Source organism: Phoenix dactylifera, chromosome 2 (assembly GCF_051530095.1).
Source record: "Phoenix dactylifera cultivar Ajwa chromosome 2, Ajwa_hap1_PhDact_Kaust_v1.1, whole genome shotgun sequence".
Classification (NCBI taxonomy): Eukaryota; Viridiplantae; Streptophyta; class Magnoliopsida; order Arecales; family Arecaceae; genus Phoenix; species Phoenix dactylifera.
Genome location: NC_143191.1, coordinates 53,478,459 through 53,494,874, shown reverse-complemented (window position 1 = coordinate 53,494,874; position 16,416 = coordinate 53,478,459). Strand labels below are relative to the sequence as shown.

The following is a 16,416-nucleotide window of genomic DNA, read 5'->3' as shown; positions in this document are numbered from 1 at the left end:
GGCTCGGCCAAGGCTGCATCCGGCCGAGCGCTCCCAAGCCAGACCAATCCAAGGTTAGCGCACGGGTCAAGCCCAGCCAAAGACATAGCAAGGCATCCGAGCCCGCCCACATCGGACCCGGACCAGACAGCATGCGCGCGCCCGAGAACCAGACAAGGCAAGCCACGGTCAGCCCGACCAAGAGCGCAAACCGGGGATAAGTGGCAACCATCCGCGCGCAAGGCCAAACAAGGAAAGCCACGATCAGCCCAGCCAGGAGCGCAACCAAGGGACAAGTGGCAGTCATCAGCGCGCGGAAGCAAACAAGGAAAGTCATCACCAGATTGCGCTCGGCCAAAGCCAACCGACAGAGACACTTGGCAAGCAGCCAGGCATCAGCGCCGAAGCAAACAAGGAAAGCGCACGCGCAAAATCAAAGGAGGAGCCTGCGGGTTCTTCCATAGCAATCCGGCAGGAGAGGACACAGGCGGCCAGGATGCAACAGGCCGCAGGATGGACGCGCACAAGGAGGCCACGCCAGCGATCCAAGGGAGCAAGGGCGACAACAGCAAATCCCCACAAATCAGGTGGGATATCACAGCAAATCAGGCAGCGCAGCCCAGCCACCCAGCGCAGCAACCAAATCAGGCCGCGCCCGGGCAGATGGCAGTCTCAGCTCACGACACGTGCACAGACCACACCGACAGCAAATCCCGAGCGCCCACCTCATTACAGCACATGGCCAAAGGGAGCCAAGTTTAGACAGCCCCTGGCGGCCAAACAAGAAAGCCATTTGAATTTGAATTGAGTCCCAAATAAGCCAAGGCACTCGGCCTACAAAAGGAGCCTTTAGGACCCTTAGTTCGGCATCTATCATCTACCAATAGCTTTGATTTCAAGTTGTGTCAAGGGTTGTATCCCTTTGTTTGTCGGCCGAAAGGCTTGGGCTAAGGAGGAGAATATCACTCCCCTTAGATTGTTTAGGCGTCGCAAGGTTCCTTCCGGATCTTGCCAAGAGTCCTATGTAATCGTTGCTTGATTGAAATAGAGTCATTTGCTTTTAGCAATTCACCCCCATACATTGATTCTTTCCCTTTGCCGAGCGCCCATAGAGATAGAGCATAGGCAAGGTTCCATCGGCAGCAAGAAGGAAGAGAGATACCCACTTCAAGACGGTCCCAACGCACGGCAAATCCTCAACCTTAGCGCGGGGTTTGGGACCGCAAAGCCCCGCGGGCCAACACTGGTGCTTTCATTGAGAGTCTTCAACGGAGATCGTCGGGTGATCGGCTTCAGTCCAAATCCACGGAAGGACAATCTCAAGGGTATCCTCTAACTTTTCAGATCTATACTCTCCATTGTTCTTGCATTGAGATCTGAAAATCAGATCTGAAAGTTATTGTAAATCTGTAAAAAAAAAAAAAAAAATCTGATTGTAAGGGGTTAGGTTTCATGGAGTCGGGTAGTGGATCATTTAACCCGCAACGGCTCTTTGAAACCATTGAAAACAACAATGCTGAAGTTAGCCGGGTGTTGGAGCATTTGGTGACCACATTGGCCGTCATAAGAAGAGAGGGAAATGCCAACATAGAGAGGCTAGAGAGGCGGTTTGCAGAAAATGAAAACAATGTCAATGAAGGAGAAAGAAAAATGAGAGAAGATAGAAGGAGAGGAGGAAGAGTTGAATGTGGAGAAACAATTGTTGATAGATGGGCCGATGGTATCTGTTACGGGGGGTTCCCCGAATTTAGTCCCACATCGGCCATGTAGCGGGAAGGTCTGTGCCATATAATGGGGGGCTCAATCACCCTTCCCTAAGGAGGCGCCTTTTGAAGGGCAAACCCGTGAGGGCACCAGTCTCCCCCCGTCAGCGCCATTGACTACCCTCCAGGACTGTGGGGGCCCGTTGGGGTAAAACCTGGCCGGAACCTTCCCGCTGGGGGGGCTATGTTGTGGGGGGGGGAGGGGGCCTTGAATTTAGTCCCACATCGGCTAGTAGCGGAAAGGTTCCGTGCCTTAATAGGGGGGTGGTGCCCTTTCCTCTCGAGGCGCCTTTTGTGGGACAAAACCGTGAGGAGGGCTCCGGGTACGCTCGACCCCCAAAGCGGACAATACCTCGGGAGGAACGCGGTCCTCTTTCTCTGCTAGCTTAATGTGGGCTATGCTGTTGCGCGAGGCTCCGGCCAAAGCGTCCGTCCCCGCAACAGTATCCCTTTGGAGGATCGGCCAAGGAGCATGGAAGGACACATGAGTGAACCCGTGAGGAGTCCCAATCCATGGAGGCCTCATGGCCAACATGCACATGAAGGAAGAAGGGGGGAAGATCGGGTGAACCATGAAGGAAATGCTAGGGGTTTCGGTCCAAATGAAAGGGGGATCCGAAAACTTAAGATTGAGTTTCCATCATTTGGAGGGGGGATCCTTATGAGTGGCTCGATAAAGTCGAGCAATATTTTCAAGTATATGAGTCCCTAGAGAAGAGAAGGTGACCTTAGCTAGCTACCATCTTGAGGGGAGAGCCAATAGGTAGTGGAGGTGGCTAAGAAATATTTATGAAAAAGAGGGGAACTACTTGGGGTGGACGGCCTTTGTTCAAGAGTTCATGAACCAATGGGGGCCTTCACCAACCATCAATCTCCATGGCTAATTGGCCAAGCTCAAGCAAGAAGGCAAGGTGCAAGTATACATCGACAAGTTTCGCCAACTACAAACCATGGTGGAGGGTTGGCCGGAAGAGGCATTACTTGGCACCTTCGTGGACGGGCTCAAGCCTTGGCTCTCCAAGGAAATCAAGCTCAAGCAGCCCACCCGCCTTCAAGAAGCCATGAGGATGGCGGAGATCCTTGATCAAGCCAACATCCATGACCGGCGGCCGACCAAGGAGAGCTCTAAACCGCAGCCATCCAAATACCAACCGGCGGCAAGCACCTCCAAGCCACAACCGGCCGCTACATCCACTTCAAAACAGCAACCCCCTTGATGTCAAGAGGCTCAGCCGAGATGAGGTGCAAGAGTACATCAAGAAGAGATTGTGCTTCAAGTGCGGCACCAAGTGGGAAAAGGGTCACCGCTGCAAACCCGGCCAATCCTATGTACTGCACATTGACAGCAGCGGAGAGGAAGATGATGATGCCGCCACTGCCAGCAGCTCTTCGGAGGAGGATGATCCCATCAAAGACCACCCCATCAGCCCCATACCGAAGGACGCCGAACTATCCCTTCATGCGCTCACCGGTGTGCAGCGACCTTCAACCATGCGGATGACGGCATGGATAGGCAAGCATGAAGTGTCCTTGCTCATTGACAACGGATCCTCCCACAACTTCATCAATCTGGGGGCCTTGCAGCGTGTAGGACTCAAAGGGGCAGCCACCGAGCCATTCGAAGTCAAAGTAGCAAGCGGCGAAAGACTCAAGTGCCAAGAAGTTGTCAAAGATGTTCGGCTCAACATCCAAGGGGTTAGAATTTATGCAGATTTGCATGTGCTACAACTTGTAGGTTTGGATGTAGTCCTTGGCAATGCATGGCTTCGGGGCATTGGTAAAGTAGTGATAGACTACAATACCATAACCATGGAATTTCGGCTCAATGGAAGGAAGAAGATGTGGACAGCACTCAACCACAAAAAAGTTCGGTCGTGCGAAGCCAACATGATCCAGCGCTTGTGCCGAGGGGGAGCCCTTTGCTTCGCCATCGTGATGTCCAAACAATGAGTGGCTGCAGAGGGACCTCAACCAAAGGATGATTTGCAAGACTTGCCACCTCAAGTGCGGTCATTACTTGAAGCGCACCAAGGAGTTCTAGCCATGCCGACAACACTTCCGCCCAAACGCGCCTTCGATCATCCCATCCGCCTTAAGGAGGAAAGCAAGCCAATCAACGTGCCTCCTTATAGGTATGCTCATTTTCAGAAGGAAGAGATCGAAAGACAAGTCGAAGACATGCTGAAACAAGGTTTATCCGGCCAAGCACCAGCCCGTTCTCATCACCGGTCCTCTTGGTAAGAAAAAAAGACGGGTCTTGGAGATTTTGCACTGACTACAGGGCTTTGAACGAGGCCATCATCAAGGATCGATTCCCAATCCCGACCGTGGATGAGATGCTCGACGAACTCCACGGTGCCAAATACTTTACAAGACTGAATCTCCGGGCCGGCTACCATCAATTCCGGATGCGCAACAAAGATGTCCACAAGACGGCGTTCCGCACCCACTCCGGCCACTACGAATACTTGGTCATGCCCTTCGGGCTTTGCAATGCACCATCCACCTTCCAAGCAGCCATGAACCAGGTATTCAAGCCGCACCTAAGAAAATTTGTGATTGTCTTCTTTGATGACATCTTGATCTATTCCAAGACCATAGAAGAGCACATATGGCACCTAGATCTCGTTTTGCGCACTTTGGAAGAACATCACTTCTTCATCAAACCTTCCAAGTGCGCCTTTGTTCAAACCGAGCTTGACTACCTTGGGCATGTGGTATCCGGGAATGGTGTGCGAGTTGACACCCGAAAAGTAGAAGCCATGACAGATTGGCCATTGCCCAAGGATGTTTCGGCCTTGAAGGGGTTCCTAGGGCTCACCGGCTACTACCGACGCTTCGTCAAGGGTTATGGCCTTATTGCAAAACCCCTCACGGCCATGTTAAAAAATGATGGGTTTGCATGGACCCCAGCCGCATGCCAAGCATTTGAAGACCTCAAGAGAGCCATGATCCAAACCCCGGTGCTTGCATTACCCAACTTCAGCAAACCCTTCCAAGTCTTCACCGACGCAAGCAATGAAGGATATGGCGCGGTTCTAGCTCAAGACAAGCGGCCTTTAGCATACATTTTCAAAGCTCTTGGGCCGCAGAAAAAAGCATGGAGCACATATGCAAGGGAGCTACTCGCGGTCATACACGCCGTCAAAGTTTGGAGGCCGTACCTACTAGGACGACGCTTCACTATTGTCACCGACCAACAAGCCCTCCGACATCTTCTACAACAAAAAATTGTGACGCCGGAGCAGCAAAAATTCCTGGTAAAGTTACTTGGTTTTGAATATGATATTGTGTACCAACCAGGGAGGGAAAACAAGGTGGCCAACGCCCTCTCTTGCAAGGAAGGGAGTCCCTTGCTCGACAGCACCCTTGAGGACAAGGGTATTCTCCAGGGAGGGGGAGATGATAGACACCTCAGCCCGCCAAGCCAAAATTTCAAGTGTTTGGCCGAGGCCAACCTCGGCCAAGACCATCGCCCGGGTCAAATCCACTGTTTGGAGGTCTGCCCAAGCAGTGACCGACCATTTCAGCCACCGGCGCAGCCCCAAGCAGGCGCTGCGCGAGGTTCTGCGCCCACTGTAGCAACGCACGGCCGACCGCGCGCATGACCAGCCACAGCAGCGCGCGGCCAACCGCGCGCCCAGGCGACCCACGGCATGCGCAGCCCACTGCGCGCGCCCATTGCAGAGGCGCGGCCAGCGCGCACGCCCACAGGAGCACGCAGCCACGCGCGGCCTCCAGCTCGCGCGCCCACCTACGCACGGCCTCTAGCTCGCGCGCCCACCTACGCGCAACCTCCAGCACGCACGCCCGTCCGCGCGCGGCATCCAACCCGCGCGCCCGCCCGCGCGCGGCCATGAGGCCGACGCCCAGCCGCGCGCAGCCCTGCGCGTGCATTCCCAGCCGCGCGCAGGCCTCCGCGCACCCGAGCAGAACTCGGGCTGGCCAATGCCCAAGCGCCAGGCCGACCTAGGGCCCCGCGCACCAGCGCCCGCGCCCGCCCGGCGCGCCCTGCGCCCGCGCACGCCCAGCGCGCCCGAACCTCGCCAGGCCCAGGAACGGCAAGTGCACAGCAAGGCCGCCTCCCCGCTCCTCGCCAGCACTTAGCCCCCGCGTAACGATGGGTTTCACGCACGCCAGACATGGGCATGGACACGGGCGGCAACCAGGGGCACCAGCCCATGCGTGCGCAGTTGGGAGCACACGCACAGAGGGCACAGCAAGCACAAGGCTCGACTAAGGTTGCATCCGGCCGAGCGCTCCCAAGCCAGACCAATCCAAGGTTAGCGCACGGGTCAAGCCCAGCCAAAGACACAGCAAGGCATCCGAGCCCGCGCACATCGGACCCGGACCAGACAGCATGCGCGCGCCCGAGAGCCAGATAAGGCAAGCCACAGTCAGCCCGACCAAGAGCGCACACCGGGGACAAGTGGCAACCATCTGCGTGCAAGGCCAAACAAGGAAAGCCACGGTCAGCCCAGCCAGGAGCGCAACCAAGAGACAAGTGGCAATCATCAGCGCGCGGAAGCAAACAAGGAAAGTCATTACCAAATTGCGCCCGGCCAAAGCCAACCGACAGAGACACTTGGCAAGCAGCCAGGCATCAGCGCCGAAGCAAACAAGGAAAGCGCACGTGCAAAATCAAAGGAGGAGCCTGCGGGCTCTTCCATAGCGATCCGGCAGGAGAGGACACTGGCAGCCAGGATGCAACACGCCGCAGGATGAACACGCACAAGGAGGCCACGCCAGCGATCTAAGGGAGCAAGGGCGACAACAGCAAATCCTCACAAATCGGATGGGATATCACAGCAAATCAGGCAGCGCAGCCCAGCCACCCAGCGCAGCAACCAAATCAGGCCGCGCCCGGGCAGAAGGCAGCCTCAGCTCACGACACGCGCACAAGCCACACCGATAGCAAATCTCGAGTGCCCACCTCATTGCAGCACATGGCCAAAGGGAGCCAAGTTTAGACAGCCCCTGACGCCCAAACAAGGAAGCCATTTGAATTTAAATTAAGTCCCAAATAAGCCAAGGCACTCGGCCTACAAAAGGAGCCTTTAGGGCCCTTAGTCCGGCATCTATCATCTACCAATAGCTTTGATTTCAAGTTGTGTCAAGGGTTGTATCCCTTTGTTTGTCGGCCGAAAAGCTTGGGCTAAGGAGGAGAATATCACTCCCCTTAGATTGTTTAGGCGTCGCAAGATTCCTTCCGGATCTTGCCAAGAGTCCTATGTAATCGTTGCTTGATTGGAATAAAGTCATTTGCTTTTAGCAATTCACCCCCATATATTGATTCTTTCCCTTTGCCGAGCGCCCATAGAGGTAGAGCATAGGCAAGGTTCCATCGGCAGCAAGAAGGAAGAGAGATACCCACTTCAAGACGGTCCCAACGCACGGCAAATCCTCAACCTTGGCGGAGGGTTTGGGACCGTAAAGCCCCGCGGGCCAACACAGGGCCCATAGCGCCAAGAGTCGACTCTGACCAAGCCTCGTCCGACTCCGGACTCCGACCAAGCCTCGTCCGACTCCGGACTCCGACAGGACCTCGCCAGTGGGTTCAGGGACCTCCTAGTGGTATAACCCACCCTACTCCTCCAGCGCATCTACGTTGGCAGGTGGTAGGACTGACTCGGCCCTTCAGGCCTCCGCCAACATTGACTCGGCCCCTCAGGCCTCCACCAACAATTTTTACTCTTAAGTTACAAGTCCAAATTCCCCTATCTTCGTCTTTTATCCCTATGTAACACATTTCATGTTTGTCCAACCATCACCTCTATGCATCCTCGCCTTCGTATACAGTAAACAACATATGTGGAACATTAAAACAACAATACATCTATAGATCATTTACAACAAATAGCAAAAGAATCTCTTCATCTAATCCCATCAGTCATCATTCATCAATCCACGAGAAACCATCTATCATCGCATAACGGGTCTCCTCTGAAACCGTTGCAACGGCCGTTATTATGAACCAGTGATTTTAAAACTACCCGGTTCAACTGCCTGTTCCCGGTCCGGCCAATTAACCGCCCCGAGAGATTTATTAGGGAAGCAGCTCCTCTTGGACGGACTCGCTGACCCCGCCTTCCCGCTTCTCTCTCTCTCTCTCTCGATTTCGTCCATTGGGTTCTCCCCATTTCCTTCTCTTTAAGCCCTTCTCGGCTTCCATCACGATTCCTTTTTCACCCATTTCGATCGATCGCGGCGCCCTTTTAGCTTCAACTCGCAATGGGCGCGGAGAAATCGATTCTATTTTGGAGTTGGATGGGTTCTGATATCTGGGTCTGGTGATTTCCTCCTTGTCTTCGTTGGATTTCTTTTTGGATTAACAGATATAGAAATTGGATCTTGGGGAGCGAACGGCACGCAATCTTTGAATTCTGATCTTTCTTTGGTTCTCTCTTCTATTGGGATCTCCTCGTCGAGATGCCAGTTGGGTTGTTCTGATTCAATTCTTAATATCAAAATTGGATTTTGAGGCGCCAGGCTTTGATTCCTGCATCGATATACTCTCAAATTAGTTCTGGAGAAACTTCTCAAAGAAAGATGGATTCTTTATAGGATTTGCAATAATTTGAAGGGAAGAGGATTGGAAGATAATTTAGAGCATTGCTGCTGGTGATCGAAGGATGGGGAGGGTGAAGCTAAAGATCAAGAAATTGGAGAATAGCAGTGGTCGGCAGGTCACCTACTCGAAACGGAGGGCCGGAATATTGAAAAAGGCTAAGGAGCTATCGATATTGTGTGACATCGATCTCATCCTTCTCATGTTCTCACCCACTGGAAAGCCGACATTATGCGTCGGAGACCGGAGGTAGTTGTTAATCCTTCATCTTTATTTCAACTATTCTTGGTTTTTCAAATGCAATTTTCAAATATTTAATTGGCTGTAGAATTGAAATGAATTAGAGCACTTTATTTAGGCTGTAGGACCATAAGTAATTTCTAAGAGATCCCGAAGATTGGTTGTTTAATTGTTCCTCGTAGCCCTTTTTGGAGAATGGATTAGTAAGAACCGTTTCAGCCATCAAATTGAGAACCATTAGCATCTTCAAAAAAGTATTAAAAAAAGTATAGCTTACTAGCTCAATCAACATTTTATACCGATAATTCATCTTAGTTGGATTATTGCTATTTTGCATTATATCATATGGTTACTATGTATTTACTAGTTGCAGCACCTCTTTCGACTAATGCTTTGTTTGAAGTTAGATAATCGCCACAATTTTCTTTCCGTTTCGATGTTTATTCTTTGCTTTATGCAGCACCATTGAGGAGGTTGTTGCAAAGTTTGCCCAACTAACTCCACAAGAAAGAGCAAAAAGGTAAAATAGAATTCCTCTGACCTGTGTACCCTTTTCCTTGCATTCAGACTAAATGTCTATAACCCTTCTAATGAATGTTTCTACATCATTTGGACAGGAAATTGGAGAGCCTCGAAGTAAGTCCACCATCATTTAGCCATTATTTGAACAAAAGTTTACACTCTTTTTTTTTTTCCTTCGATGGAACATGGTTTCATACTTCAGTATGACCTCAAGCAACCTTGGATCAATATTATGCATATTTGAAAATTTTATTCTTTTTTCCTTGTTGAGAATATAGGCACTGAAGAAGACATTCAAGAAACTGGACCATGATGTTAATATTCAAGATTTCATGGGTTCAAGGTAGATAATCTTAAATTTATTTGGATAGCAGAACTCAAGTTTCAAAATTTTGATATTCTTCTTTTGTTTTTATTGCAGCAGCCAAACGGTTGAGGTGCTCATCACAAACATCACATTTACAAATTCAACATTCTATTCTATAAGAATTGCCTTTTCTCTCTTTGTATACACGGTTTTGATTGAATCCCTTGTACAGGACTTAACAAATCACTTACGGTCATTGCAAGCTCAACTATCAGATGTACAGAAGAGACTGAGGTAATATTTTTGAACTTTGACCTGCAGCTTTCTTTTCTTGGATATCAAGAAAATGCCAAACGATTAGAGAAGCATGCTTCTAAGTACCTAACAACAGAGGGAGACCGTTTATGAGATGAACGACCATGTTAGATAAGATGACGAAACAAAGCATAATCATGCAATTTCAACAAACACTTTAGCAACATTGAGAAGAGGAAGGAAAAGAAGAAAGTAAGGATAGATGTTACAAAGAAAGGGGAAGAGAGGGAATATAGTGTCCTGTTGCCTTTCAATCCTAGGGCTCTCTCTTGTATTTATTGATTGTGGCATGAGGGTGGAGCATGGACAGATGATTGAAGTGCACCCAGCATTAGATAGTCTTGGGAAATGGAATAAATCTGTATTTGCAAGCATTTTCCCTTTAAATACAAAAAGCAAAAAAATTTTTTACCTTCACATTTCATTGCATTACACTAGAAGATGCACATCTAAAATTTTTTGGATCTTTACAGTAATATAGCCATTTATGGCACTGCAACAAGTAAATCACTGAGCTGCTCTAATTTCCAGTATTATTAATGCATTGATTTTTGTTATATTTAACATTCAGCTGTTCCTTTTCAGTTATTGGACTGATCCTGATAAGATTAATGACATAGACCATATTAGGGCTATGGAACAATCTCTCAGGGAATCTCTCAGCCGCATACAGGTGCATAAGGTATGTTTTCCTTGGCATTCTGGACATTTGCTTTTTGTCTATTAAATGATCATTTTATTAACATTTTTCATATTTGTTGCATATTTTGGTGGCTTGTATGCATAATGATTCTAAATGACATATAGCACCATAGCTTAGATGCACAGGTTTATGCAGGGGACCTTAGGCCTAATTAACCAACTCATTTTGCTAATTGTTTTTCATGATTATATTACTTACAAATCATCCAATATTTCTAGAGTGGGATGCTAGATGACAATTTTAGCACTCTTTCATCATCACATGCTAGCCTCGGGGACTAAGTTATCATGCATGGGCTTGGTTGAGATGGGAATTAAGCCCTGTTAGACAGAGCTTTTGGTGGGCCAGAAAGCACTTTCTGACCCTCCAAAAATATTTTTGGATGGAATAGAGGTGTTTGATAAAAATATCAGAAAGTTGTTTTAGCTTTGCCAGAAAGCTAAAACAACTCCTGGGGAGAAGCTCCAAAATAGAGCTTCTTTGGAAAAGCACTTTTAGCATGCGTCAAAAGGCTGTTTTAATTTATAAATTTTTTTCTTTTTGGACCAAAATACCATAATAAAATATTATAATTATAGAAAATATTCCTTTATATTATAGAAATTTGCAGAAGTTCCAACAAATAAAACAAGGAACCCAAAAATTAGTTCCTAAAAATATTATATTAATAAAATAGTAATATATAATGATAATAATTATAATATTTTATATCTTTATTATTGTATTATACTATAAATATAATATTATATTACATTATATCATACTGCATTGATATATTATGTTATATAATATCAAATTTTGTTATATTATCATGCTATAGTATACAATATTATATTATTATATTATAATAATATTATATTGCATTACAGTAATATTATACTATATCATATATTTATATATTAATACATATTATATTTTATTATGTTATATTATATAATACTATGCAATGTCCTTTATCGTCATTTTGTCGTACCAAAAGTACTTAGTTTGTTTACCAAACACATATTAAAGTTCTACAGCATTTTAGAAATATAATTACCAAATAGAAAATAGCTTTTTATAAAAGCTCTACTTTAAAAAGCTCTACTTCTGAAAGGTCTACTGTCATCAGCTCTGCCAAACAGGGCCTTAGTGGGTATAGAACCATCTGACCTCAAAGTTCATTATATCGGTACTGTACCGATATTGATACTATATGGTATACCTGCTACCATATGGTATATCTCTTGTACCAATATAAGGTCAAGAGGCCCTTTTCTCACTCCTAGCCATGGTACAACCCGAAACCGGGGGGAACCAGTTGATTCCACCTGGTACAAGTTGATTCAGCTCCTTTGTCGTACTAGACCTTGGTATCATACCGATGCAATTCAGTACACCAAGTATGGGGAGGTATGGTGAACCATGCATAGCTTTGCCTGCATATTTTTACTAGTTCTATGAGTTTATACTTAGTTACAGAAAGGCTAACACCATCTACATTAATCTACTTTGCTCTAATGACAGTGTTTCATTGATATTAGCAATTTTATTCATACCTGAATGATACTATTGCAGAACCGGCTAATACCTCCCAATATATAGAATGAAAGAGCTAAGCACAGTTTATCTGAAAGATATGTATTTCTAGCTAACTTAGTGATCACTGTTTCATCACCAAAAGTGATGTTCAGCTTTGAGGCTGCACATCTTATGGACCAAAAAGATAAAGCTTTCAGGATTTAGATTTATTACTCGTTTACGGGAGCTTTTCTAACTTACCAAGAGCTAACCTTTTAAGTTAGATAGCTGATTTTCTCATGCTTTATGCAAGTACTTTCTGCCCCTAATATATAAAACAATAGTACAGATATCTGAATCATCACTTTGATAGAAATTTAATATTATAGACAAGACATTGATTAGGAGAAGAAAATATTTTTACTATAGTAAACACACATTTTGTAATAATTTTTTATTTAGCTTTTCCTCATCTTAATGGTTGATCATCTGTTCTTTGTGATGACAGGAAAACCTTGGAAAGCAACTTGTGTCTCTAGATTGCAGTAGCCAGGTAAAAGCACTTCTTGGTGGAATATATGGGTCTGCTTCCAGTCATTTGCTGCCTTAAATTAGAAAAAGATTTCACCTTTCTTTATCAATAGCAGCTATCTAATGATATCACACTGATTTTTTAGTTTCAAAATGACATCCATCTACCCTTGGGATTAGGCGGTGAGCATGGTCCATCGCCTGTAGCATGGCTTCATAGCAATGATGGCCAACAAATGATGCTTCCAGAAGACCCTCATTTACTACCTCAGAGGTGGGCAGGCAATTTACTACCTCATAGGTGAACAAGATCAATTTTTTTTAATTCCTCTTATGCGTAAACTATTTTATTACCTATTTTCCTAGTCAAAATAGGGTCTCCTGATTGTTATAGACTTTTATCATAATCAGAGTCTTTTTGTAACTTAAATTTGATCATAAAGTTTTATGAATGATTGAAAATGTATCAACTCAACTCTTTCTGGCTCATGCCAGATTGTGGACGAAAGTTTTGGTAAGGTCAATCTCTTGTTGTTGACTTCTTTGACTTTGGTGCATCAACTTGTTCCTTTAGTCAAAACATGGATGGATCCTTTTGTGAAAGGTTCCAAGCATATATTACGTTACCTAAACCTGCAATATGGTAATATAGTCATTGGGTTTGGTTTGTCAGAATCATTTTTGAAAATGGATATATGCACCAAAATTACCTGCACACTCCTTAATAATCTTTTCAGCATATCACCATTCTCATCGCCTTTAAATTGGTTGAAATGGTTTATCCAGTATATTTGCTAAAGTGATGGATGTGGTTGTTTTGTCTTGTAGAGATATCGGATGCTCCACAGACACATCTATTCAAAGTTATTCTGGTTACTTCAACACAGGTAAACAAGCAGAGGCCACTGAACAATTACAAGAGGATTCTTTGCATGAGTTCAGCCAAAATGCATGCTTGAGGCTGCAGCTAGGAGGCCAGTACCCTTACCAGCCCTACTGCCAGAATTTAATTGGGGAGAACACATTCAAGCCCGATGCAGAAAATAGCTTACCAGAAAGCACTATAGATTACCAAGTTAATCACTCTGAGCCACCCAGGCCTGGATATGATGCAAGCTTTCAGAATTGGGCTTCGACATCTGGGACATGTGGTGTTACCATATATGATGCCCAGTCATACTCCCGAGTAAGTTCAAGATTTTTTTTACTCATTCTGAATGAGATTAGAACATTTCTACTAGGCTTAGCAACCAGAAGCAGTGATAACTATACTGAAAGGCAATAAAAGTAGGAAGCAGGATATTTTAGTATCTCAAGAAGCATAATTGCATGATTTAGGAAAACCTTACAAGCCATGTGCTGCATTTTAAAATTTATCATCTGAGAAGTAATATCAAGCTTTGCATAAATAAATTAGAAATCCATTTCATAAATCGTGTCGCTCTTCAGGGATGCTGCTACTTTATCTTTAGGACTTCAAAATATTGGAGGCAATGGAAGATTATCATATTTCCTAATTATTATTTTTTCCATTCTCATGATTTTGTATCTTTTGGCAATTCAAGGTTTCTGTATTGTTCCTGTCGATGCTTGTTTAGTTGCCTATGTAATTTAAACATGCATTTACTCTGAACATTTGGAATTACAAGGATTTGAAACATATTTGTTCTGAAACTTTGAATGAAAACCAAAATAGAAATTGGCATCATAATTTAAGATTAAATATTGTACTACCAACTCTGAAATTTTTTTTATGCACAGCTCTCTTGGTAATTTCTATTTACTTCAGTTCTGGCAACAACATTTCAATACGACCTAATTAATCAACTTTAATATTTCGGGACAGGCACAAAATGGTTTTCCTTAAACCGTTTTACTGATATGATCAGCCTCTGGTTTTCGCTGCTGATGGTTGCGGACTTGTCTGAGCTATAATATTTTTCAGCCGTGTTGAAGCCCTTCTGTTTCTCGCAGCAACCAAACTAAGACTTCACAAATCATGTTGTTTATCAGTATCTCTAGTCGGCTTCTCAGGTCATTTGGTGGCATCATCCCATAGAACATGTACCACAGAAGCTACATACTTGCATGAATCTTCAGCAGCCATTGACATGGTTTCCTTAGTACTACAATACTCAGAGGCCATTTGTAACATAAAGATGTGATGTATATTCTTACCTTGACACAAAATAGTCGTAGCTACGAAATATGTCATAGAGAAAATTCTTGGTAGATATAATGGTTAATGAGCCCCACCTTGCCATTATGTTCAGGTCAGTTGTAACAATTCGCCTTTTAAATTTTATTTGAACAATGGGCATTGCCCCACCACTCTCTCCAACGATGATGGTCGATGGACTAACCATGCATGAAACATGTGTTATCCTATGTGCATTGTCCCACCTCTATCATCAACTATGGCTATGGTTAGTGAGTTTCTGGGTCTGGCTTCTCAGGCATGCATTGCTCCAATGAAAAATTCACTTTTTACTTTCTTGGACCATACAAATTAACATGTTCCTAGATAGCAGTCGATTAGCCCGGAAATCTTTAACATAGGTTGAGCTAGAAAAGAGTGCAACATCCTTAATGCCCTTAATGACAAACAAAGAGCCTCCTTCCCAAATTCAATCTACCTAAAGGGAGTGAATATCAAATTTGTTAGCCTAGCAAGCAGCAGTAAGTTTAGCCACAGGGTCAAATTGAGTAGGAATGGAAATTGGCCCCATGGCTATGAGCAGCCCACCATGATATAGCTAGAAAAATCCTGCTACTGCTCCACCTTCATGGACATTGTTATACTCATGCACTCAGTGTGATCCCTAAAGTTTGCCCTGAAAATTGCATGCTGGCCAGCCAAGCTAAAGAATATAGCCAGCTCTCACATTCACTTGTGCTGGGGCTGCCATATTTGAAGCCTCCTTTGGATATTGTATTCCTCCCATCTCAGTTGCATGCATCCACCTACCATGATAAACAAAAGCCTATCAGCAATCCAAACTCTGTTGCTATACGGACATTGAAACAGAGTATTCTGAATATCCTATCCTCAATGTGAGTGTGACCAAGGATTTAATTCCTGCCAAAACAGGATGACACAATCAATACTGTATGAAAAACCGGGATCCAAGATAACCGAAGGATATTGATGCCCCGACCATCTTTGCTGTATCAACGAAACCGGAACAGTGAAGACAAACTATGACATTATTATTATTTCTCTTCTTTCCATTGTATCCTAACCATATTAACCCAAGAACGAACCATCAGAGAAGTAAACCAGGATGGGTCTTTGTTTTGAGATTTAAAATCCAAACAAGTCTTTATTGTATCTAATCCTTCTATACAGCTCAAGAACGTACCATCAGAATTTTTTTTTTTTACCATCCATTTCACAGATCTCAAAGCGCTCCGAAATCCATCATTCATCCGCTGCATAGATCTCAAAGCCAACATTGGATGATCCAACGGTCTCCGGATGCCGAGATGTGAACAACCACGATCCCTTATTTGGATAACCAAAATATGCGAACGTAGAATACTCCTCTCCTTGAGATCCTCGCACAAATCTCTAGTGAGATCAATTACCGACAACTCAAAACATAGTTTACGTCGCAGAGTGGAAGTCAAGTTTTGCCATCGCCCCTGCAATAATACACTGGATTTTAGGCTTGGTGTCGATCATCGTGTGCTCCCCAATGCTTCCTCATATCCACCCGCATCTGCTGTACCAGCACTGAATCACGACCGTTCCTTCCCTAACCGTGGGCTCATCAGTATTCATCCACTCAACCCACCGTCTCTTAACCTAAACGCTACCTCTTCCTTGGATCACTCAAAAGCCCTGCTAGGGAATGGAGAAGTCAGAAGAAACTCACACGTGCCAACCCGTCCTCGGGGCCTCCCAACACGTGCTAGTCGCGGCACCCACACGTTGACGCCACCGGAAAGTAAATAAATAAATAAAAAGTACTTACACGTGTCAGCG

General features: G+C 45.4%; 1 protein-coding gene across 4 annotated transcripts; it reads left to right on the top strand.

The window, feature by feature from the left end:
* Window positions 1-7,739: 7,739 nt before the first annotated feature.
* LOC120105589 (agamous-like MADS-box protein AGL65) lies at window positions 7,740-14,766 on the top strand. 4 transcript variants are annotated; one of them, XM_039118174.3, is made up of 11 exons: window positions 7,748-8,559; window positions 9,011-9,070; window positions 9,168-9,186; window positions 9,351-9,415; window positions 9,494-9,509; window positions 9,612-9,673; window positions 10,280-10,376; window positions 12,406-12,450; window positions 12,575-12,729; window positions 13,257-13,614; window positions 14,275-14,766. In XM_039118174.3, the coding sequence occupies exons 1-11, from the start codon at window positions 8,375-8,377 to the stop codon at window positions 14,293-14,295; spliced, it is 1,083 nt and encodes a 360-aa protein (XP_038974102.1). In that variant the 5' UTR covers window positions 7,748-8,374; the 3' UTR covers window positions 14,296-14,766. The 4 variants fall into 4 exon arrangements, with proteins under 4 accessions (XP_088573103.1, XP_038974102.1, XP_088573104.1 ...); XM_039118177.3 differs by having other exon boundaries at window positions 7,801-8,559; window positions 12,575-12,702; XM_088716977.2 differs by lacking the exon at window positions 14,275-14,766 and having other exon boundaries at window positions 7,740-8,559; window positions 13,257-14,268.
* Window positions 14,767-16,416: the final 1,650 nt, after the last annotated feature.